Below are 25,811 nucleotides of genomic sequence, written 5' to 3'. Positions count from 1 at the left end.
CACAGCAAAAATTCAACACAATGATAAACAGCCTAAGAACACCACTGCAGAGAATCATCAAGTGAAACATATAATTTGCAAAACAGTAATATCACAAAATAATGAAAGTGTGTACCAGGAAAAACGACAGCACACAGCATTAACACACACATGCCATACAAAACCCAGGAAGACCTTATAAAAGAGACTGAACACATTATATTGGAGAAAGGACTCAACACATAAATTTTTTATGAAAACTTCACTAAAAAGATTAGCAGCTGTAGAAATAACACAGATGATGGAAATGCACAGATCCACTGTGATATCAAGTAGTAGAATATCTGAAGAATTTACAGCCAAGAAGGTTCAACAATCCTAACACAATGCTATACCAACAAAGGAGACAAGGCAGTAAGATGGTCATCATGAAAGAAAAGGAGTGCATAGACAAAACACTAGATTTTCTGAAGAGCAACATCACGAAGATAAACACCGATTTAACAGCAAATAACAACAGTAACATTGAACAAAGTCGGAAAAGCTTTAAAAATACATTCACTAGAGGCCAGACAGAAAGAAAGACACTGGGACATCAAAAGGCCCCCATTCTAAATTCCATATCAAAAATGCACACACAACATATTCCTTTAAGACCAGTCTTTAAGTTCAGAAATTTTGCATCACATCATCTAGCCCAGCACACACATTACTACAGAAAATATACCCTTTTGAAAACAATAGTGGCATGGAAAACACAAATGTATTAACTAACAGGATGAAGAATATAGACGTTGGAGACACAGTAAGCCTTATACCACTTGAAGTCATATCAAAGTATACTTGCATTCCAGTAGATGACACAATGAACATCATTACACTAGAACGAAAAGAACAAGGTAACGTAGTAGGCACCCACACATTGAATAGCAACCACACACAGGACCATAACAGCATAAAATTACTTTGTGTTCAACAAAGAATTATATTCACAACATGGAAGACTCTCAATGGGATCACAAATTAGTGGGATCTCAGCCATCATTTTCATGAACAACCTAAAGAACAAAGACCTGGGATGTACTCTGCCAATGGCAATCCTGAGTGATGAACCATTAACACACATAAAACAGCTGTACCAGTCACAGTCAGTCAAACCACTTGATGAAATAGAAACGAGTGATCTCCACAGATTAAACAGAGCAACCATAAACAAAAAGAGCTGCACACAGGCGCTGAATACACTAAGGAAATTAACAAGATAATATGTAAATGGGCAAGGAATGAATTCACCACTTATACCAAGATCTTGTACAACTCAAAGAACATGACACACACACAATCACCACACACAAGACATAACAAACAAGCACCCATTCACAAAACAAAATGGCACATACTCACATATTAAAAAATTTCATAGTACAAAATATTTTCCTTTTTTTAAAAAAAATCCTTTTTTTAAAAAAAAACAGGAACTTCAGATAGTACACAGAAGAGATAATGCAACACAAAAAATACTTAGGAGACAAGAAACGCCCATAAATACGAAGGGTGTTCAGTAAGTAATGCAACATATTTTTTTTCTGGTTTTACTCTGGATTCCACCACACCATATTATTCCCCACTCTTCTGGCTACAAAATCCTGTATTTCAACATAATCCCCAATCAGGGCTATGGCCTTACGTAACCTTGCTGGAAGGGTCTACATGTCTGCATGGTGCCACTCTACTGGTCGACGTCGGAGCCAATGTCTCATAAATCGAACCAAAGAGATGAAGGTTGGAAGGTGCGAGATCCAAGCTGTAGGGTGAATGATGAAGAACAATCCAATGAGGTTTCGTGGGTTTCTCCGGGGTGCTCAGACTTGTGTAAGGCCTTGTGTTGTCATACAGAAGTTCGTTTACATTTTTCTGGCGATGGACACATTGCAGTCTGTTCTTCAATTTCCTGAGGGTAATAAAATACAGAGTTGATCGATGCACCATGAGTTGCGTTACCTTTTGAATGCCCCTTGTCAACACGTCAGGTATGTATGAACTTATATGCAGCTCCTGTCAAACAGTATAGATAGAGCAAATATGCAGGATATTCAGAACACCCTAGAGCTATAAAAAGTAACAGCTGGGAACCACATTTGCTGACCACTTAACAGACCATGGCAACCACAAAACTGAAATATAAACAGATTTAAAAACCGTGAAGCCCAACCTCCGCCTATACTAATAACTTACAGCGGAAGAAAATTTCCACATACAGTAGACATTAACTGATGGAAAACATGCTATAAATGACTTCACTGCAATATGCAATGGCAGAGTACTTAACACACTAAAGGAAATGGTTACACACACACACACACATACACACACACACAGACTCACAGATACACAAGGAAAGAGAGAGGGACATTGGAGAAAGCTAATAAACTAGGTGCTAATTTGGAGCGAAACTGAGCCGGCCGCTGTGGTCGAGCGGTACTAGGCGCTTCACTCCAGAACCGCGCTGCTACGGTCGCAGGTTCGAATCCTGCCTCGGGCATGGGTGTGTGTGATGTCCTTAGGTTAGTTAGGTTTAATTAGTTCTAAGGCTAGGGGACTGATGACCTCAGATGTTAAATCATATAGTGCTTAGAGCCATTTTTTGGCGCCAAACTGAAATGAAAAGAGGTAAACTTCGACAGGCTGTAGACACGTTAACACTGTCTTTTGTAAAGTGAAAAAGTGTTACTTACGAGCGAAGATTCAAAATATATATGTGGTATATGTGCGTAAGTTTCAACAACAAATGAAAAACGATTTTCGAAAGCTACCTGTAAGTAATATAGTCGAGAAATATTTTCGCACAATAGCATTGCGTTTGGAAATGAAGCGGTATGTTCATTCAGCAACCAAACCAACGATAACATCTTTTAATTACGTATGACAAGTTACCAATTTCCAATAATGTACAGAGGGTCCTCTATTACCCAATAATGTACAAAAATTAAGATAGTGACAACAACAGACAAAAACTGCTCTTAGGCCCAATGTCCATTAGAGTAATTATTATTTAAAATATGTTCACAGAATAAAGAACATGTTTGAGGATTATGAAAATGCAGTTGTTTGGCTGACGGGCAGACCTTATATCCAGTAATTGAAACTACACAGTTGCTATGTCATAAAACAAATAAAAAGAGCCCCATCATCGCGGTGTAGTGTTATGAGCAAAAACAAAAAAAGAGAAAAGGCTGTTTTAAGAAACGGCTCGCAGGCAACTGTTTTATAAAAGAGGTTATGAGTTGTACTAACGTGGAATCACCATGCCTGTCTGTTGCTGGTTGATGGTACGGAATTAGCCTCACCAGTTTCCACATTCGTTCGTAAAACGTCTTTGCTGTGATCGCCCTGAGAAGTCTCGTCGATAGGACTGGCTGGCTCTTGGCACAATGCATGCCGCTTTTGTCGATATCGTGCGGGATACAAATGAAATGGAGTAAGGACTACACGCCTACTACGTTGTGCTCTTGCTGCAGCCATCAGGAAGTTGATCGTATGGAGTGTTGCATGCAGAAGACTGTATGACTGCAGTACGTATGCAAAGCGACCAGCCATACTCACTTTTCTCATCGCTCGCCACGGGAGTGTTTACAAAGAAGACGAAACAGACTAGTCCACTGGACTGAAGACCAATAAGCGACCGTGATTGGGAAGTCTGGCTTTCAAAGCAACGTGTTGTGCTTAGATTTTAACCATGTTATCAGAGGTCTGTATGCAGGGTGTATACAAAAGTCGCAGTTTCAGCGTGTAGGGCGATTGAAGTATGGCACTCATAATAACTTTACGATGCTACTTTGTCACTGTATTGCCTTAAAACTTGAGGTTGGGTGAGGATTGGCAACATCACTGTGGTTATGAGCTGTGCTAATGTGGAGATCCACAGAACAATCAAAATGTTAATATTTAATCAATGACTTTTCGCTGCATACAGTTAAATGATGAAACATTTTCTTAAAAGAAAAATGTAGTTATTTTTGCAAATAAGCGAACTAATTAGTCGGCGCATTAATTAAAGTCAACAAGCCGTGATTGAGACGTGTCGACAAGCCATATGTAGGCTGAGCCCCTAAATGTCAAATGGGGCCAGGTGTTGTGATGTCTTTCTTCTCTTCTCGCATAACGGACGAACTAAGCGTGACTAACACCTCTGTTAAATAACTTTTTTCCATTTATTATTACTTTCTTTGTTGTCAGAACTGTTATTTTGCACTGTACTAGCTCGTTATGCACCAGCTTTTGGATTCTTACATACAAAACACAAGCATAATGTAATACCTAAAGAAACTCTGAAAAAATATATCTTATGTACCTGTGTATTGAAAGATTAAAATTATATGAATGTATAAGCCAAATATATTGCACAAGCGAGTAATGGCACAGGCAACTGTGTCACATGGATAAACTGGTAAATGTGATTTACAAGCCAAAAAAGGGGACGGTGGGTGGGAGAAAGACTCTGTGGAATGTGGGTGTAGAACAGTTATAACAAACTCATTATCTGATGGTCAGAGAAGCAATAACTGGCTGCTGCTACTTAGTGAGGGTGAATAATGGAGTTGCGTTTAGTAATTAAGGACCAGGTCAGGATTCTTTGATCGGTGTTTATTAATGGCCGGCCTTACGGAACATGCTCTGAATAAACGTCATTCATATGATGTGAAATGCAATGTTCCCCATAAAATAACTAAAGGCAGAAAACTAACACTACAGGAAGTTCTGGCCATTAATAAACAACAATCAAAGAACCCTGACAAGGTCCTTAATGAACAAACGTTGTTCCATTACTCACCCTTACTAAAGTAGCAGCAGCCAGTTATTATTTATGTAGCCATCAGATAATAAGCTTGTTACAACTGTTCCACGTTCCATAGACTTCTTTCTCTCCCCACCCTCCTTTTCTTCAGCCTGTTCATCACATCACTAGCTTGTACATATGACAGACCAAGTAAGACATAGCAGCGTGTGCCAGTACTTCGTGGTACAATATATTTGGTTTGTACGTTCATATAGTTTTAACATTTGAATATACAATTATATAATATATATTTGTTCATAGTCTCTTTAGGTATTACATTATGCTCGTGGTTTGCATCGATATAGTCATAAATTCTCACAAATCACTGTTCAACAGTCTTTGTACAACTACGAATTCTCGCTAAAGTTGTGTGGAATATCTGTATAGTTTGAAGTTATTTGACGATGGCCGAAGAAGCCGAAAGCCGGTTCATAACGAAACATTAAATAAATATTATTGTGCAATATTAACACTGTGTATTATTAATACGTCTGTGTTTCTCCAAGAACTGACGGAATATTCCATGAACTTAGCATATTTATTATGTCTTACATTTTCTGGAAAGTGGATGTACACCTTCACCAATCTTCTACAGAATTCTAGATGACCGCCCCCCCCCCCCCCCCCATCCCCACTGCCCGCATCACAAGTTCGTTATCCGTTGACACAAATGTTTGCAGCGCGGCTCCCTGTGTTATGGTATCTGTCGCATGGACTTTTATTACTGTACTGTCTCATTGTCTCATTTACAATTAAACTAATCACATTTTCAATATGACAAGTATATCACTTTTAGGTTTGATGCAGTAAAAAACCGACTACTAAATTAAGAGTGAAATTTAGCTTGTTCTAGGACTTACGGAACGCAGCATGGGCCCAGTGATTTCACATTAGCACGCTCGTATCAACAATGGAATTGCCAGAATCCGTAATTTAGATTAACATGGGTGTGAAGACATCAATTTCTTCCACGAAAACGGTGGCTGCTCAGATCTACAGAAGCAAGATTTTGCATGGTTATGTACTTCGTTATGCCGATGCAAGTGGCGGAAAACTCAACAGTGCAAGAATATGAAGTGCATCTCGTGGATAAACATCTTCGACGCCACAGAAGTTGCACACGGAACGACTTTTTCATTTCCTTGACATGTTAATAGTACTCTGGTTGAAATGGCTCTGAGCACTATGGGACTTAACTTCTAAGGTCATCAGTCCCCTAGACGTAGAACTACTTAAACCTAACTAACCTAAGGACATCACACACACTCATGCCCGAGGCAGGATTCGAACCTGCGACCGTAGCGGTCTCGCAGTTCCAGACTGTAGCGCTTAGAAACGCATGGCCACTCCGACCGGCTAGTACTCTGCAGAAGTGTCTTCTTACCCGCAGTAATTCATGCCATACCTTGGCTGTTCTGAGAGCAGCATTTCAGGTATTATGGTCAATGTCAATATAGTAAACATATTTTGTTGTATCCTTCACGCTGTTGCAGTTTTGTTCTACCTTTCAGATGTTTAATTACCAATATCAGCTTCAAATTCGTCAAATGTACTGGATTTATGTTGCTGAATATTACTCTTCTACAATAACGAATAATGTGAAATACACGTATTTTAACTCTCTGGATGTGAATATTTGATGTAAGAGCATTTAACCATCGCAATAGCAACGGAAGTCAGGGGTACCCTATGCCCAACTTTTGTAAGTATTGTAATCTGTTTATGTAATTTATATTTTAAAATTCTGAAGAAAATATTTATTGTTTTCAGTAAAACTTTCTACCAGAGTCTTTAACTGTTTTAATTTTTAAGTTAAACGTAATCCTGAAGTTGAAGTCTGAAGTGAAGCAGCAGATGCAATCTTCATAAAGAATGTGAATATTTTGAGGTTCTGGACCCTACTTCGACATTAGTATCTGTTTAAAAAGAGAGTTGTTAATGAAAGTTAACTACAATTAGCGAAATTTGCATCTCTTATCTTTTTAGTTGTCCTCTACCTCTTCGATTGGTAGTGTACATTATTCAGAATGTTTTGGTGTTACAAAGGCAGTACTAAAAGAAATTTTATTGCTGTAGACCCTATTTACTTATCAGTAAACCATTAAAAAATATGTTTTTAATGAAACTGAAAAAATTAACTAAACTACTATTTCGTGTTTTTTTTTTAGTGGGCTTAAAGTACCCACTCCTACCCGTTCGTAGTATGCGTTATGGGAAAGGCACTGAAGTTAGCATCTTTTTGAATATTCTATTTTCTCGGAAGCAACCGGATAAACAGAAGTGCCTTAATTACTACGTACAACAAGGTGTATTCGGCCTTCGGTCGTATCTGATGCAATAAAATAGCGAAAATTAGAAGAAGGTGAGAATAAATTATAGTGATGGTAATTAAGCAAATTGTTAGAGAGATCAGTGCAAGGAAGAAAACTGATTGAGTTAATATTAATCGAATAAAGTAGCTATGCTATCTCGGTAGTAAAATAACAGTAGATAAAAGATGCTTAAAACAAGTTATTTACTGCAAAATAAAATATTTTACTATATTGCGTTTTCGTATGAACTGTATGTTGTTTGAAATAAAGTACTTTATTCCATACAACCATCGGTCGAGTTTGACCTCATAGTAATTTTCAAGTATGCATGCATGTTCATTATCGTTAGTACGCACATGGTGGCAGGAAGGCGCATACATACACTGCCGGTATAAAAATTGCAATACTCTCAAGGACACGATCATTCTATTAACATTTGAGGCCACAGGTAGATCATCTCTCTAAGAGTATATGACAAAAAATTCAGACCAAATGAAACACACATGTCACAGTAAAGTCTTAACAATACACAATATATGCTCTCCTGGCGGCAATGCATGCGTGTATTCTCGTATGCAAACGAACATATAGGCGCCACATAGCATCCTGCGATACATTTTCCCAAGAATCTTGCGCCTTTTATTGTAATTCGGCAAGAACGATTAAGTTCCAGCTTCATCATGTCCCATATGTGGTCAATTGGTGGGAGATCTGGTGGTCTTTACGGCCAGGGTAGTTGCTGTACATCAAGAAGAAAATGTTGTTTCGTAGCTGCCATTAGTGGACGCGCACTGTCCTGCTGAAAAAGTACATCTTCCTTTCGAAGAAATAGCAGTATGATGAGGATACACAATACACAACATATGCTCTCCTGTCGGCAATTCATGCGTGTATTCTTATATGTAAACTATCATAAAGGTGCCAAATAGCATTCTGCGATACATTGTTCCAAGCATCTTGCTCCTTTTGTTGCCATTTTTCTATTAATGAGCAGGAAGGTATTTCTTTAACCTGCAGAAATACCAAATGTGCCCGCAAGCTGTAATTGGTACCCCATCCCCATACACACATCATGAAGCCTGGTATAAGACATGTGTGTCGACTCTGCGCTCTGGAACAGGCACCTCACCAGGTCTACACCATACGCATGTACTTCCCTCAGTGGCATTCAGTCGGAACTTACTCCCATCAATGATGACAACAGAGGGGCATCACATTCTCCAATCAACTGTTTCACGACACCAGAGTGGCCCAACTTGGCAGTGCCGCGATGTAAGTGGTAGCCTGGCCAGAGGTACCTGTGGTCTTAATCTTGTTGCAAGCAGCCGATTCCCAACGGTCTCTGATGACACAGTGGACGCATCAGGTGTCCAAATTTTGTCCCTGTACTACGTTCGGTCGGCCACCGCTGCTCGGACAATGTATCGATCTTAATGTACGTCTCTGCTATGCAGACGACCAGAACCTGATCTACAGGTGTGGAAGCGTTCCACAGACCACTGTTGAAAACTGCGAGACATCACCGATACATTTTGCCCAACATGTGTAGTAACCCGTCGATTCATCCACCCAGTTTCCATCATGTGCACAATGCGACCCTACTCAAATGGTGAAACTGTCCAACAGAAGTACGTACTCGTAGGTGGGGCATGGTTGTACTCTAGAATCAATAAACACGCAGTGCAGTTACTGTCCGCCGATTCAAAACAGAGGGCACACAGACAGGCCGTCAGAACGCCGACGACCGTGACAAATGACGAACTAACTCTATAGTCCCTCACTGCCTACATATTACACTCTGGTGCCACTGAACGCAGACATTGAGGGTGGTTCATTTTTCTACCGGCAGTGTACAGCAGCATAAGCTGCCACTCAACAGGATGCCTCTAACTCAACATGGGCGTTCCGGTACTCGTTCCAAAGCTGTGTAACAAAGATTCACTTTCGATTATATGGCGATTTGTCTTTTTGTGTTTTTTTTCTTTTTTTTGTATACAGGAAAACGTCTATGAGCACTAAGTCAGTCAATCGTAATGCAGAATTAAGTACTCTTTTTCAAGCAACACGCAGCCTATACGGAACAGTAATAAATGACAGAACAGGAATGGTTACTTCGGCAAAGGGTAGAGTTTCAAATGTGTAACTAAGCGCAGAATGAGCCTGACAGCGGCTACGCAGGGCGGTGCGCAGGTCTTACCTCCCCAGTGGAAGCCCCAGTTGCGGTTAACATCGGTCCCCACGCAGGTCGAGTTCGGGTTCGGCTGCCGATTCTTGCGCCAAAGACGGTCCTGAAAACATATGAGTTCGCAACAAAAGTTCTCAAAGATACGCTCAGATTAGTGTAAGACATCGGTGGCTATTAGACGAACAACCTGCAATCAGGGGACACATATTGTCCATAGAGATCGGTGACTTTACGCACCCAGTTACTATTAATTTCCTCCCACAACAATAATATTACCGGTTCGATCTGCTCGACGCCTTCAGCTCTGTGGTCATCGGAAAATGATCTACTGCTACTGAAAAAAAATGTATTTTATAACATTAAATAGATACTTTCACATCATTCTGTATAACAAGTACAGCTAACTCAATTTTTTACTACATGTTTAAGTTAATTACTTGTTATCACGACAGTGATTGGAATAACGGGTGAAATGTATTGGCATTTTACACTTCCTGCCGAAAGGAAAACGATTAAAGAAAAGACGGGTAAAAGACAAAGAGTTACTCCACGACAAATTTTGGAATTAAATTTATTCTGAGCAGAAATATTTAGAACCGTGTCTGTGTTACACAGTTCAGAGCATAGTCACTACGTTTACTTCCGAAAGACGAAAACCGAATCCGGAAAAAAACATTTTTCGCTTTCATGTTTACACGTTAAGGTCTGAAGCGGATTTGTTAGCCCAGTTAAATATAGCGCCTGGAAAACAGCTCTTACAGTTTGTGATTTAGTCACCAAAATCGCTATTTCTCTTCAATTACATCAGATGTAAACAGCTTTAGTCTAATATTTATACTTATACTTTACTGTACAAAAAGCCGATTCGTCCACACCAGCCAAAAATTCTTAAAAATAAGATAGAACTTGACAGTCCCAGAACTTTTAAAAACCGGTTGCGTATACATGGGAGCAAAAATCGCCTGCGGGATTGGAAAACCGGCAATTAGAAGATGATCTCCGGAATCGGTTTTGAAGTGTTCACATGATCACCCAAAAGCGGCATTGGCAAATAGGCTACGAAATCCTGTTTTGGGAGTCCCGTGTAAACGGGGTGAGAGATAATATGAGAAACAATCGTCTCTATCGGCCACTAGTACACGATTTCAACCATGTGGATCCATTATCTGATGCTGGTTAGGTCTTGAGCGTTTACTTTATCATTACCTAAGGACACCAATATTACTACATGAACCATGCCCCCTATCGATATGTTTGCCAGCTGCCAAGCAACGTCCTCCCTGGCGCACGGCGAAGGGGCGCTCTTATGGCCTGGCTCTTTGACTCGGCGTCTCTGTGGCTCGGCTCGGCCTCGGTTGTTGCCAGTGGTGTACACACTCAGTTTTTAACCTGCATGCTTGCCTGTTAGCCAGGCAGTTAACGTGCAGCACGTTATTAGCAAAACGGGTGAGAAGCTTCACCCCCATTCAAGCAAAGCTATGCGCGTCCCAGGTGGGCTAAAGTAATCTAGCTTGCCTTCGCGATGTTCTACGCTACGTAGCCGTTTATTCTGTACAGCTTCGTTGTAATGTTATGAGTAGGTTTTGGCAGTTGATAAAAAATCCTTTTCACCCGCGTATCACAAGGCGAGACTCAATGAAAAATACATTCGTTTTCGAGCATTGTAGGCCAGAAAATGGAGGATTTTATTTGACCTGTTTTCCTTTTCGGCGTATTTCCAGCTTATTTGTTTATTTCGATATGAACGGTTTCTGTACAACGTCACCCTCTTTCGACTAGTACTGGCTATTCTCACTTCGAACCATCATGGGGTCACCTGTAATACAGTAAGCAGAGCCATCCCTGAAAGTCCAGATCCTTTTCACCTGACAGCCTGAAGATGTCAATTGTGCTGCAACGCTAACTGAAATAGGGATATGGAAGTATTGTTTCTGTAACTTTAATGTGTTTCAGCCAAATATGATCCCAATTACACCAATTTTGTTTACTTTTTCTAGAATGTGCATAGCGGGTCGGCTAAATTCATTCTAAATTCCCCCAAAGCACTTTAGCAAACACGAAGTTCGTTTGTCATATTATGTTGCTCTAAAAAGTACATGTCTGAAAGAAGAAGCTTTTCTTTTATACTAAGATTTCTTCGCACTTCATCGCATTCAACCAGACTATAGTTCGTACTATCCACTGAGCCACACTACTCTCTATTTCAATCAATATTTGCCCTAGATCTGAAAAGCCTATATATCGCTAAATGGCCTCAGTTCCCACTTACTTGTCAGTCACTAAGTCTTTGCCATCTTTCAAAATAATTACAGAGTCATAAAACTAATATAAACATGTAATATATTAGAGGTTCCCGAATAAGCGTTAAGTAACATTTTACACGATTGGCAGTGAGAGACACCTACCGATGTATTTCAAGGTGCCTCATAAAAACACGGAAACCTTTCCCCTTCTGGACCTGTGCTCTGTTTCGTTACTGATATATATTCCCCAATTCTTAATTTCTCCTCAATCTCCTTTACGTTGGGTTTGGTAATTATACTGCTCCCATCGTTGTGAAAAAAAAGGGTTGCAGTGAAACTATCCACTCACACGTCTATCTGGTTAGTCATACTGGATTGATAGCACAATCTGTTGTCAGATGCAGCAAGCTCGACGGGTCCCACAAAGCTTGCTAGACTTGTGGAAACCAAAGGCGGCCTGCTTTGACCGTTGTGGTTCAATACGCGTGCACTCTTGTGTCTTCGTTGCGGCCGGTTGAGCTGCTTTAACAGTTGCAGTGGAGTAGAAAGGAAAGGTTGTACGGCTCTGGTTGCTGCTCACCGCCAATCAGTGGAAAGCCACCAAGCAGTTATGAGTGGTGATTGCGTGGATCTTGAAGGCTACAACCACCTGCTCCAATCATGCCATATTTTCAGCGGAGGTCTGTATTGCCAAACTTAGTGTGTTGGGAAATACGGTGCTCGAATTGCAAGACGACCATGGTTCACCCCGGCCGTTTGTCTCTGACTCCTACGCTGGGTGGAGCTGCAGAAGCGTATGGACTTTTTGGTGAGCATCTTATTCTATAATGTAGGGTGTTTGCCTCTGTGTTTCAGACAAACCACTTTCAAGGGAAAGCCGGCCGGTGTGGTCGAGCGGTTCTAGGCGCTTCAGTCTGGAACAGCGCGACCGCCACAGTCGCAGGTTCGAATCCTGCCTCGGGCCTGGATGTGTGTGACGTCCTTAGGTTAGTTAGGTTTAAGTAGTTCTAAGTGCTAGGGGACTCATGACCTCAGATGTTAAGTCCCATAGTGCTCAGAGCCATTTGAACCAATTTTGATTTCAAGGGAGTGTTTATCGGCAGTTACATTATTGAAACTGATTCTGCTTTACTCGTACGTGCCTCTGTGGCAATGTCTCCCTATGCATTGCGGATAATTCGCGAAGACCGCTAGTTGTCTGCAGCATGCGTCCACGTGGTGAGAGGTTCGGTTTCCTTGTCTTAACTGAGCCCGTTGAGACACTCTTCCTCCGACTATACAGTACTCATACAGCTTTTTATCAAATAGCTAAGACTGTACATAATATTTTATTAAGATTTTTGTTTGTCGATGTTAAAAATATTTCTATTGTTTGGAATTCGAACGCGATGTGAAATGTGGAGTAGTGCTTGATCTGGGATGGATGAAAATAGTCTTTAACGGTAGCCAGCTGACACCTTTGGTTTTAATTTGTTGATGAATTCCTGACTGTTACTCATTTGTTTAACTGCGTGTTCTTAATTGGAAAATTGATTTCAAAGTTAATCGTAAAGAGAATCCCATTGCTCACTAATAGTTATCAGTTGGGAGCCATCCCTTGAAATTTTTTTCTTGTACATAATTTATCATTCTCAACTTCTCTCATAGTGTGAGCGTCTGCCTCAAATTACTGCAGTCATTGGGGTGTCATTTAGCGAGAAGTACTTGCACATATTTTTATTATTGCGCACTGTTCTCAGGCTGCTTCGTAATTATGGTCCACTGTCCGACCTGCGCCGATAGTCAAACCATATTTTCCGTTAGTATTATTACTAATTTGCTTAATGAGGATTTTTCTCTATTTTATAAATATATTACATCACTTTTTAACCCCGCAAAAAAAAGTTTTGTATAAACTTGTTGAATTTCACGTTACTGACAGGATAATTGCGTGTATTGAACATGGTCCTGGAACAACTGCGCATTAATATTAGCGTTCATTCTTTGCTATCACCAAATCACGAGATTAGAGCGACATAAAGATGCTTTTTTGAGTCATCAGTCTTCTTACTGGTTTGATGGGGTCCGCCAGGAATTCCTCTCCTGTGCCAATCATTCCATCTCAGAACAGAACTAGCAACGTACGTCCTCAATTATTTGCTGGATGCAATCAAATCCCTGTCTTCCTCTACAGTTTTTACTCTCTACAGCTTCCTTTACTACTATGGAATTTATTCCGTAACGTCTTAACATATGTCCTATCATCTTGTCCCTTCTTCCTGTCAGCGTTTTTATCATATGCCTTTCTTCACCGATTGCGCGGAGAACCTCCTCATTTCCTACCTTATCAGTTCACCTAATTTAGAACATTCTTCTGTATCACCACATCTCAAATATTTCTACTCTCTTTTGTTCCGGTTTCCGCAAAGCCCATGTTTCACTACCATACACTGCTGCGTTCCAAGCGCACGTTGTCAGAAATGCCAGTGCTAATCTGCTTTTTATGTCCGCCCGTCCTGAGTTACTTTGCTGCCTAGGTAGCAGAATTCCTTAGCTTCATCTACTTCGTGATCATCAGTCCTGATGTTAAATTTCTCGTGTTCTCATTTCTGCTACTCATCATTGCTTTCGACTTTCATCGATTTGCTCTCAATCTATATTCTGTATTCTTAACCTGTCCATTCCATTCAACAGTTCTTCTTCGCATTCACTCAGGATAGCAATATCATCAGCAAATCATATCATTGATGTCCTTTCACCTTTAGTTTTAATTCCACTTTTGAACGTTTCTTTTAAGTGCTTCTTAGATATATTGTTTAAACAGAAGGGGCAAAAGCCTACATCCCTGACTTAGACCCTTTTTCATCCGAACACTTCGGTTTTGGTCTTCCTCTCTCATTGTTTCCTCTTGGTTCTTGTACATATAGTATGTTACCCGTCTTCCCCTATAGCTTACCCCTACTTTTCTCAGAATTTCTAACGTGTTGCCCCATTTGAAAATGTCGAACGATTTCTCGAGCTCGACTGAACCTCTGAACGTCTCTTGATTCTTCTTTAGTCTCGCTTCTATTATCAAGTGCAACGCCAGAACTGCTACTCTGGTTCCTTTACCTCTCCTAAAGCCAAACTGATCATCATCTAACAGATCCTCAGTTTTCATTTCCATTCTTCTGTGTATTATTCCTTTAACCAATTTGGATGAAACAGCTGTTGAACTGATTGTGCCACAATTCTCGAAATTGCCGGCTCTGGCAGTTTTCGAAATTGTGTGGACGATGTTTTTCCGGAAGTCTGGTGCGCCAGTCTCATACAATATGCACACCAACGTGGATAATAGTTTTGTTGTCACTTCCTTCAGTGATTTAAGAAATTATGATGGAATGTTATCCATCCCTTCCACTTTATTTGATGTTAACATCTCCAGAGCTCTTTTAGGTTACGATTTTCACACTGGTTCCACAACCGCTTCTAACTCGACTCATATTTATACTTCTATCACGTCATCAGACTAGTCCTCCCCCTGAAACAGACCTTCAGTGTGCTGCTTCCATCCATCTGCTCTCTCCCCTCCGAATTTTTTACAGTGGACTTCCCGTTTCACCTTTACGTTCTGAATTATGCGTTCAGTATTCTAAAATACTTTCCGTTTCTCTTCACCTTCTGCTTGCGGTATGTATACCTGAACTTTCGTTGTCGGTGTTGGTTTGCTGTCGACATCAATGGGAACAGCTCAGTCACTGAATTGTTCGCAGCAACCCACTCTCTGCCCTATTTTTCTATTCATAGCGAATCTTACTCCCGTTATACTATTTTATGCTGCTTTTCGTGTTATGCTATACTCATCTGACCAGAAATCCTTGCCTTCTTTTCACGTAATTTCACTGGGCCCCACTATTTCTAGATTGAGACTTAGCATTTCCTATTACACGTTTTCTAGCATCACTACCACGTTGAAACTTCTGATGTTCCGCGCTACGACTCGTAGAACGTTACCCTTTCATTCGGTATTGAGTCTTTCTCTAATGGTCACTTCCGTCTTGGCAGTATCCTTCCGGAGATTCTTTCGGTAATGAAAAGATCTTCATGACACATTTTCGATTACAGGCAACAGGTCCCACGGATACATATTATGTATCTTTAACCCGGTGCTTTCCATTGCCTTTTGCATTCTCATGCGGTTGATCATGGCTGATTATTCTGCCTTTCAGAGAAGGTTTTCCACCCAATGGGCAAGAACCTCTGACCGCTCCTTCGCCCTCTTTGACAATGCCTTTGGCAGAAAGAGGGTAACTTCTTATGCCGGAAGTCTTTTACAAATGTAAAAACATGTATCTTTCGCAACCAGCAGAAAAATGCTCTTATCGTAGCACAATGCGAATAAGCTACTTTTTAAAAGATAGACTGAAAAATGGGGTGCTTCATTCGGCTTTCCCTAGCGCCTTCAAAAATTCGGTTTTGATAGCAAAAAAATCTTGTTTTTCGGCTGTATCTCAATAATTATGTTTTTTCGCTAACGGAAATATGGCACCTCTAGATAATACAGACCATACCATTAAAATCTGAGCAGTAGCTGCTGACAGAAAAAAAAAGGTGAAAAACGTCTTTTTCGGGTGTTTTCAGGAACCGTCCATGGACTAAATGGTGGCTCGATAAGTCCCTTTGCCGGCAGCGGTGGTCTAGCGGTTCTAGGCGCTCAGTCCGGAACCGCGGGACTGCTACGGTCGCAGGTTCGAATCCTGCCTCGGGCATGGATGTGTGTGATGTCCTTAGGTTAGTTAGGTTTAATTAGTTCTAAGTTCTAGGCGACTGATGACCTCAGAAGTTAAGTCGCATAGTGCTCAGAGCCATTTGAACCATTTGATAAGTCCCTTTAGGCCCTGCATAATCAACATCTAATGTAAAACGAACCATTCGTTTTGCTCCATTTTCCTAAGCTGGAGGAAGTGTGTAATATTCAAAAACTGACCCTGTTCTATAGCAACTGACCCTGTTTTATAGCATAGTTACAGTAAGACGATCCTTCTGTTGGGTATAGAAATTGTCCCTAGCCCGAGGGCTATCCAAAATATTTTACCCTCCCTTTCTATCACAACTAAGCGCTAAATATGAGTCTCGGAAAAATCCCGTTTTTATGCGTGGTGTTTTGGAACATATTGGTATGGTGTGCTGTCGCATGCGACTCAACAAAGGAACAACGTCTGAGAGCGATGCTAGAAGTATACTTTCACTGGAACAATTACTATCGAGTTGCACTGTGCAGCAGTAAACGCAAAAAAAGTTGTATCTGAATTCGGCATTTGTTTATTACTGACTTTGATACATGCAATGCTGCAAACATTTCCCTTGTATATTAAGCTTTACTAGCACTTGGATGGGCGACCGTCCGGTATGCCGAGCGCTGTTGGCAAGCTCGGTGCACTTAGCCCTTGCGAGGCCAATTGAGGCGCTACTTGACTGAGAAGTAGCGGCTCCGGTCACCAAAACTGACAACGGCTGGAAGAGTGGTGTGCTGACCACATGCCCCCACATATCCGCATCCACTGACGTCCATAGGCCGAGGATAACGCGGCCGTCGGTCAGTACCACTGGACCTGCCGAGGCTTATTCGGGCGGAGTTTAGTTTTAGTGTGTACGTAAGGTTAAATGGGGTCCTTCATAAGTCTGTCATCACTTTCCACCAGCGGGTGATACAGGTTTCTGTTGCCCGGGAAGTGATTACATTTGCTTGCCTGTAAAGCCCGTAGGCACCATGCGCATTCAGCAAGACAATGCACCATCTCACTGCTCCCAAATGTGTGTCGAAACATTTAAAGGAACAATTCATTGACATGGGGGTGCTTGTGTGGTTCCTGAAGTCATATCAATCCTATTGAACACATTTATGACACCACTGAGCAAAATGTGTTCGTCTTTGACCCACTTTTTACAAATTTCAGTGGCTTGAGGAAACTGGCTGAGTGATTATGGACCAGGGTGACCTACCAATGCTTTTGTGTGTGCCTACACCTCGCCACCGCCAACCGGGCGAATGCAACCTACTACCTAGGTGCTTCTAATTCACTCATCAACGAGACTGGTGAGATTTATTTTACATTTAAATATCAAAAATAGATTATGGACATCGTATTTCATTTAACAGTATGTAATTTGAATATTGTGTATTTAGTGCGTGAAACGTCATAAAATTCACGAGTTACTTACTGTAGTCCAAGTGTAGTGATACCCGTCGGGGTTTGTGGTGGGGAAGATATAGAAGTCGAGCTGTTCGATGACGTCCCTGACTGTCGAGTTGTCGGTGGTGAGGATCTCATTGATGAACCACGACATACAGGCTACGGTGGCCCACTCCAAAGCATGCATGCCTGCCAAAAGCAATTAACGTTCTTATGAAGCGATGTAGGTAAATTTAGATGCAGGGAGCTGCTGTAGAGGCGCTCACTTTTCGCAGTTGCTTGACGTGAAAGTCCACCTACACGGTGAAATGCAGCTGCATGCAGCAGTACAGTACTGATAAGGTAAATCGACTCACCTGCAAGAGTGAGATTATAACTTAGCACAGTAATGATACAACTACGTTTAGCGCTTTCGGGATCGTTGTACCTCCAATTCAGGAAAAATCTTGTGTATCGTCACAGAGTATTAGCCTACTCATTACATTCAATATTTTCTCATTTTAATATGAGTTGGCTTTCTGATCACCGCAAACAAAAATTTCTGCAACATGCAAATGCAAACCTGGAACGAAGAATTCATTCTTCTATGTTTTGGATTTTGTGTCTCTCTTATATACCACCAGGCTCGGATTACAAAGAGCTAACTTTCCTACATCTTCAAATGAAATTCTTATAAAAATCAGAAAGGCTTCTTAAAGTTCTAAACAGAATCAAGAGCCTATTTCACACTTAGCACTTTTGTCTACAGGAATTGTGCTTCGTCTTCAGATTTAAATGGTCAGCATTCTACGAAAATGCATTTACTAAGTTCACTCAACAACAACAAAAACTTTTCTGAACAATCGCATGCTGCTGGAGTAAAAAAGCAGAACGTAATGGGGCCCATGAAAGTGGCACAGCATCAGTGAGTAATGTAAGTTCTGAAGAACTGAGGTTTCACTGAACGTTTCTTGTGTTATTTTCTCTATTTTATTACTTTGTATGCTGGAACCAATGTCATACATAATTTACATAGTGTATTGTATAAGGATTGAACGCAATCACATGTTTCCTGTCTGCTATTTTTATGAAAACGAATGTACTACCTCACGTCACTGACAATTAGATCTGTTAGCAGTAACCTCTTTATTCGGTTTTCCACGCTAGCTGGTTTAAGGAAATCGACTAAAGTCAGTCAACTTGTATTCATGATTCAGTGAGATCGACGTCTACGGGATTGTGAACTCTGACTTCAAAGTGGAAAGAAAGTACTCTACATTCTCGTAGCTATGGTTATTTATACACTCAGCTGTATTTATGGCCTTTCAGTTGAGGAACCACAAGGTCCCTTCTTCAGGTACAAGGAGGAGATGTTCGAAGTACATTCACATCATAGATCGTGTGATAGAAAGCCTGATGGAACTACTAATTCATTTCTCTACAGGTAGAAATTTAATTCAACTGACAGACGCAAATTAACTGTAATATTTTCTTTTCCCATTGACAACCGTTTCTGATCACCAGCAGCATAAAAAGTGTGTATGTACATTCTGGATCTGTCACTGAAAACACCCAACACGAAACCACAATGTTACGGTTGTGCATACTCAAAGGCATTTCGTTATTACATACGACAGCTTCAGTCTGTTAAATGTATGTCTGCTGCTACAACAGTAAAATTAATTTTCGAATTACTCGCCCTGGCATATCCGTCTTCGGCAACCTCTTTGGATCCAAAAACCACTACGACGCTCCAAGACCATCGCGAAGTGGAGACTTCACTGCTCATCTCACTTGTAAACGAACGCTTCACATCCCAAACCAATCGTTAAAAATCTTGTACTGTGTAAGTGTGACTGTACAGGGTGTCCAGAAAAGGACTCCCTGATTTCAAAATTAAATATCTCGAAAACAAAGATCGATAGAGGAATTCAGTAAACGGTATGTTTATTGTGAAAGCTGTAAGAAGTTTATACAGCAGTATGAAATAATAGTTACAAAAGCTGCTAACAGATGGCGCTGTAATCGCCATACGTAATGCCAAAAATATAAATAGTGATCCGAAGCCCAGACCGATCAGTTCCACTATTGAAACGTGAAAGGAGGTTAGCGTACCGAAGGAAGAGATTAAAACCATGTACTCCATTGAACAACGTGTTTTTCTGGTGTCACAGGTTAGAAGAGAGTCCTACGGCAACAAGGCGAAGTTTTCAAGCACGATTTAATGTTCCAAAAGGACCCGATGCGAAAACCATTCGTACGCTCTTCGCAAAATTTCAACGAACAGTCAGCGTAACTGATGATCTAGTGGGGCATGTTGGCCGCAAGCAAACCGCAGTTACGCCTGAAAATATCGCCACAGTTTCTGGAATTATTCAGCGAAATCCAATGTCATCCGTCCGTAGAATTGCATCTGAGACTGGTTTGAAGCGTTCCAGCACGCAGAAAATACTGAGTAAGAGCCTACACATGTTTCCATTCAAAGTTCAAACGCACCATGCCATACCCGTACGAGCTGTGCAACAAAGTGTTGCCTTTACTAATCAGATGCTCACAATGATTGATACTGAAGGATTTGATGTTGGCTGCATCTGGTTTACAGATGAAGCACACTTCCACCTGAATGGATACGTGAATAGGCATAACTGGCGATTTTTGGGTACCGAAAAGCCATATTGGTGTTAAGCGAAACCCCTGTATTCTCCTAAAATTACTGTGTGGGCTGCAGTACGCAGCAGAGGCATTACTGGCCCTTTTTTCATTCGAGAAACGGTCACTGGTGCACGTTACGTTGCAATTTTGGAACAATTTGTCGCCACACAGCAAGCGTTAGAGGATCGACCAGTTACTGAATGGTTTATGCAAGATGGAGCCCGACCACATCGGACCGAACAAGTGTTTCGCTTTCTTTAGGAGTACTTCGGGAATCGAGTCATTGCTTTGGAATATCCCAAATTTACTGGTGCAGGCATGGATTGGCCTCCATATTCGCCGGATTTGACTCCCTGTGACTTTTTTTTGTGGGGCACAGTGAAAGACATGGTCTACCCGAAGCATCCCGCCACGCTGGTCGAGCTTGAATCGGCGATCTCTATGGCGTGTGAATCCATTTCGGTTGAGACACTACGAAATGTGATGGCGAATTTCATTCTTCGTTTGCGCCACCTCTGTAGTGCCAATGGTGAACATTTTGAAAACATTGTGATGTGATTGTTTGCAAAGATTGTTTTCATACGATTCTTTCACTCATGTATGCTGATATGAGCTGTACAGCGTACAGCGCCATCTGTTAGCAGTTTTTGTAACTATTATTTCAAACTGCTGTATAAACTTCTTACAGCTTTCACAATAAACATACCGTTTACTGCATTCCTCTATCGATCTTTTTCGAGATATTTTATTTTGAAATCAGGGAGCCCTTTTCTGGACACCCTGTATATTAAGTTACTCATTATAAGGTTCAGGACGCTTTACTCACCTCCCTCAATGACTGCTACTGGGTTACCGTCCCCAAAAGAGATCTTCACACCTTTAATTTCGCGACCTTCGTATGTGCTTCCACCCACGACTGTCGTCACTGTACCTGGGTATGTTTCCACCAGAGTGTCCAGCCAGGCGTAAATCTGCGAACAAGTACAGAAGCATCACGTATTGTTGCACATAACTGGAAACAAAAGGTGCGTGAGCTACATTGGTGACTTGTGGGAATCTGATCATAGCCGCGCAGGGTAGCCGTGCGGTCTTGGGCGCTTTTTCACGGTTCGCGGGGCTCGCCCCGTCGGAGGTTCGAGTCCTCCCTTGGGCATGGGTGTGTGTGTTGTCCTTAGCGTAAGTTAGTTTAAGGTAGATCAAGTAGTGTGTAAGCCTAGGGACTGATGACCTAAGCAGTTTGGTCCCGTAGACCTTTCCTACAAATTTCCAAAATTTCCATATGATCATAAATATTCTACAGCCTCGATCTCGCTCTACCATCTTTTACGCCACACACTTCCCTCTGTAAGCAGACTGACTATTCCTTGAGGCCACAAGATATTGTTCCATCAATCGTTCCCTTCTTTAAGACAAGTTGTACCATAAATTTTTTCTTTCCAATGAGGTTAAGTACCTCTTCATTAGTTACTCGACCTTCTCGTCTTCAGCATTCTACTGTAACGCCAAATTTCAAATGCTTCTGCGAACTTCTAGTTTCTACCATTGATTGTTCACGTTTAACTTCCAAAAAACATTACACTCCAGACTAGTGACAAACTAAATGAAGCCCTTGGTTGTTTTAGAAACTGACATATTTGTAGCTATAATGGCTGACAAATTAAATAAGTATTTATATTGTTGGCGCTCTACCCTCTAATAGTACCAATAAACATTCATAGAGACATAGGTGAGAATCTTAGAATACGGATCGTCATTTAACACAGCAACCATCAGGTACACTGTAAAGAATTAATAAAGAATAGAATAAGAAAATTACATTTATATTTGATACGTCTGGAAAGAAAGTTTATACGATAATAGTATGAATTATTTTCGCAATCATAGTACGAGATAGTAGTTATTATTGGTATTAGTGTGGTAAATGTTTTGCTGAAATTCTCAATAACGCCGTTGAAATCTTCCATTTGAAAGTTTTTTTTCTGTTGGAAAAATGGACAGACTGACTAGTTGTTCTTGATTCTTCGTAATGTGAAGATAATTATTAGTTTCAATTTAGAAAAATTTCTCTCGCATAATGTGACAGAGACACGAATGGTAAAATAGTATTGGATTATAGGTGGTGTATGTGGAAATGATTCACTGAGCTTCCATTATAAACTAAAATCCATCTCGCAGCAACGGCCACTCTAGTCTTGTCCGCACGTAGATACCTACCATAACTTTTAATTCTTGCAGAACCTACTTCTTATCAAACTCATCGTAAATTTCTGCCAGGTACTCCAATGCTACAGCCGCATCGTCGTATGAAGCGTTGACCATAGATTTTGCTTCAACAATTTGGAAAAATTTTAGTGTTTTCCTTCATGGCTCTGTATCGTTGTGACAGTTCTCGTATAAATTGGTTTGTGCATTCAAACACTTATCGACGAACTTCTTCTTGAATCGATAATCCAACATCATGAGCTATTTCATCTGGCGTTGTTTTATTTACCTCCTTCCTCCTCGTCGATCAACGTTAACGTCCATACCATTTCGTTTTCTTAGTGTCAAAGCACTAGACGATGCACCCGTGGTCTGTGGGTAGCGTCTTTGATTACTAATCAAAACCTCCCTTTATACCGGGCTCTAAATCCGCCACCGCTTAATCTTTGAATAATAATCAGCATTTGCGGTCGGCGAAGACTTCCTGCATAAAAAGTCATCCTCATTCTGCCAACGGTCTTATCAAAGGGGGCGGAGGAGCAGACAGAGGCTCAGGGCACTATCTTGTTCTTGGGGGGGGGTTACTACCCCTAAAGGCGGAAGAATCAGCAGCGATCAACGGCATGAGGATGCAGAAGGCAATGTAAACCACTGCATTAAAGACACACGACGTGCATCTACAGGACATGTGACGTGTAATTGAAAAAATGTCATGATGATCTCTCCTCTGGCAAAATATTCCGGTGAAGTGTCCCCACTCCGATCTCCGAGAGGGGACTGCCGAGGGGGAACTGATCATGAGAAAAAGATTGAATAACCAACGGAAGGATAATGTCCTACGAGTCGGAGCGTGGAATTTCAGAATCTTGAACGTGGCAGAGAAGCTAGAAAAAAAAGGCAGAAGGGACAGATAACATTCCATCAGAATTTCTAAAGTCATTGCGGGAAGTGGCAACAAAACGAATATTCACGTTTGTGTGTAGAATGTATGAGTTTGGTGACATACCAAAAATATCATCCACACAATTCCGAAGATTGCAAGAGCTCACAGGTGCGAGAATTATCCCATAAACAACTTAACAGCTCATGCATCGACGTTACTGACAAGAGTAATATATACAAGAACGGAAAAGAAAGCTGAGGATGTGTTATATGACGATCAGTTTGGCATTAGGAAACATAAAGGCACCAGAGATTCAATTTTGACGTTGCGGATGATAATGGAAGCAAGACTAAGAAAAATCAAGACACATTCATAGTATTTGTCGACCTGGAAAAAACGTTCGACAACGAAAACTGTGTAAGACGTTCAAAATTCTGAGAAAACTAGGGGTACGCTATAGGGGGTAATATACAGTATGTCCAAGAGTGAATAGGGAATAATAAGAGTGGGCGACCAAGAACGTAGTTCTCGGATTGAGAAGGGTGCGAGAGAAGGATGTAGTCTTTCGGCCTTGCTGTTCAATCTGTACATCGAAGAAGCAATGATGGAAGTAAAAGGAACGTTCAGGAGTGGAATTAAAATTCAAGGTGAATGGGTTTCAATGATACGATTCGCTGATGACATTGCTATCCTGAGTGAAAATAAAGAAGAATTACATGATATGCTGAACTGGATGAACAGTCTATGGACTGAGAGTAAATCGAGGAAAGGAAAAAGTAATGAGAAGTAGGAGAAATGAGAACAGCGCGAAACTTAGCATCAGAATTGAGGGTCACGAAGTAGATGAAGTTAGGGATTTCTGCCACCTAGGCAGCAAAATAACCAATGACAGACGGCAAGGAGGATATGAAAAGCAAACTAACACCGGCGAAAAGGGCATTCCTGGCCAAGAGATGTCTACTAGTATCGAACTAGGCCTTAATTTGAGGAAGAAATGTCTGAGAATATACGTTTGGAGCACAGCATTGTATGGTAGTGAAACATGGACTGCGGGAAAACTGGAGCAGGAGAGAATTGAAGAATTTGCGATATGGTGCTACAGACGAATGTTGAAAATTAGGTGGACTTATAAGGTAAGGAATGAGGAGGTTCTGCGCAGAAACGGAAGGGGAAGGAATATGTGGCAAACACTGGAAAGGAGAAGGGACAGGATGATGGTACATATCTTAAGAAATCAGTGAATGACTTCCATGGTACTAGAAGGAGGGCATAAACTATAGAGGAAGACAGAGATTGAAATTCGTTCAGCAGATAGTTGTGGATGTAGGTTGCAATTGCTACTCTGAGATGAAGAGGTTGGCACAGGAGAGGAATTCATAGCTGGCAGTCAGTATCAAACCAGCCAGAAGATTGATGTCACCAAAAAAAGTGTCGAAAGTTACAGCATTGCCTAGAATTCTAGTTCGTGATTAAACCTCATTCACTGTTTGTAATTTGTGGAGTCCTTCACCGGAAGACGTTTTTGGAGACAGTAGACTTTGTAGACTTTGTTTCGTCCAGCGTCGTGTGTCAAAAGTTGATGTAGGTTAAAAAGCTAAAATGTATATAGCTGGAAGGAGCAAGCTTGCTGCAAATCTGCTATCAAGGTTTACCGTAGAAGGATCTTGTATATTTTCCAAATCGCTCACAGTTGTTTCCACATTTTTTTATGACTTGAACTAAATTGTAATGAGCATTCCTGCGTATTGGACAATTGTTTCAAACTTTTTTCTTTTCCGTCTACTAGCAATTGCTACCAACTCGTTCGTGTAGAAGACGAGAAGAAGAAGTATTTTTTCCAGCTGTTGTTGAATTCTAATTCATCCAGCTGTATTTTCATATGCATAAAATAAACTACACAATAATCATGTATTAGTTCCACTTAGGCTGATGTAGAGAAGAAGACATTCAAATTTCTATTAATAAAGTAAAAAAAAATTATGGTTATTCAATCACAGAAGCTTCCAAGGAACCCTGGAACGAATAACAAAACCTGGTTATTATTCAAAAGCTGCAATGGGTCTAGATACCTGTTGGGCTTTGCCATATAAAAAAATCCAAGCCTACGGGTTTCCTGTCACAAAGTACAGCGCACGGAGTTTGGCTAGTAATTTTGGGATTTAGCTTCACTTAAAACGTAGATTTAGCGTTGAAAAGTAAAAGACAGGTAACGATTGTTGAAGCATTTCTTTTCTAGACATCCTGCACTATCTGTGCGGAAATCTGAAGATGTATCTCATGTCAGAGTCCAGGGAATACTTTGTACGAAACCAAGGAATATCTCGTTTTACTTTCCAGCCTAATAGAAGAGAACGGTTTTCTCACAAAACCAGGTTGTATATTTAATA

At 40.9% G+C, this 25,811-nt stretch overlaps 1 protein-coding gene across 1 annotated transcript in view; it reads right to left on the bottom strand.

The window, feature by feature from the left end:
• LOC126474497 (zinc carboxypeptidase-like) overlaps window positions 1-25,811 on the bottom strand; it is a 56,867-nt gene that overhangs the window by 13,799 nt on the left and 17,257 nt on the right. The window contains exons 4-6 of the mRNA XM_050101967.1: window positions 21,166-21,310; window positions 17,737-17,897; window positions 9,326-9,416 (exon numbers count right to left, since the gene is read on the bottom strand). Of these exons, the coding sequence (XP_049957924.1) occupies window positions 9,326-9,416; window positions 17,737-17,897; window positions 21,166-21,310 (397 nt within the window). The remainder of the gene's footprint in view (window positions 1-9,325; window positions 9,417-17,736; window positions 17,898-21,165; window positions 21,311-25,811) is intronic.

This window comes from Schistocerca serialis, chromosome 4 (assembly GCF_023864345.2).
Source record: "Schistocerca serialis cubense isolate TAMUIC-IGC-003099 chromosome 4, iqSchSeri2.2, whole genome shotgun sequence".
Taxonomy (NCBI): domain Eukaryota; kingdom Metazoa; phylum Arthropoda; class Insecta; order Orthoptera; family Acrididae; genus Schistocerca; species Schistocerca serialis.
The sequence above is the reverse complement of the archived record's forward strand: the minus strand, read 5'-3'. Positions and strand labels throughout refer to the sequence as shown.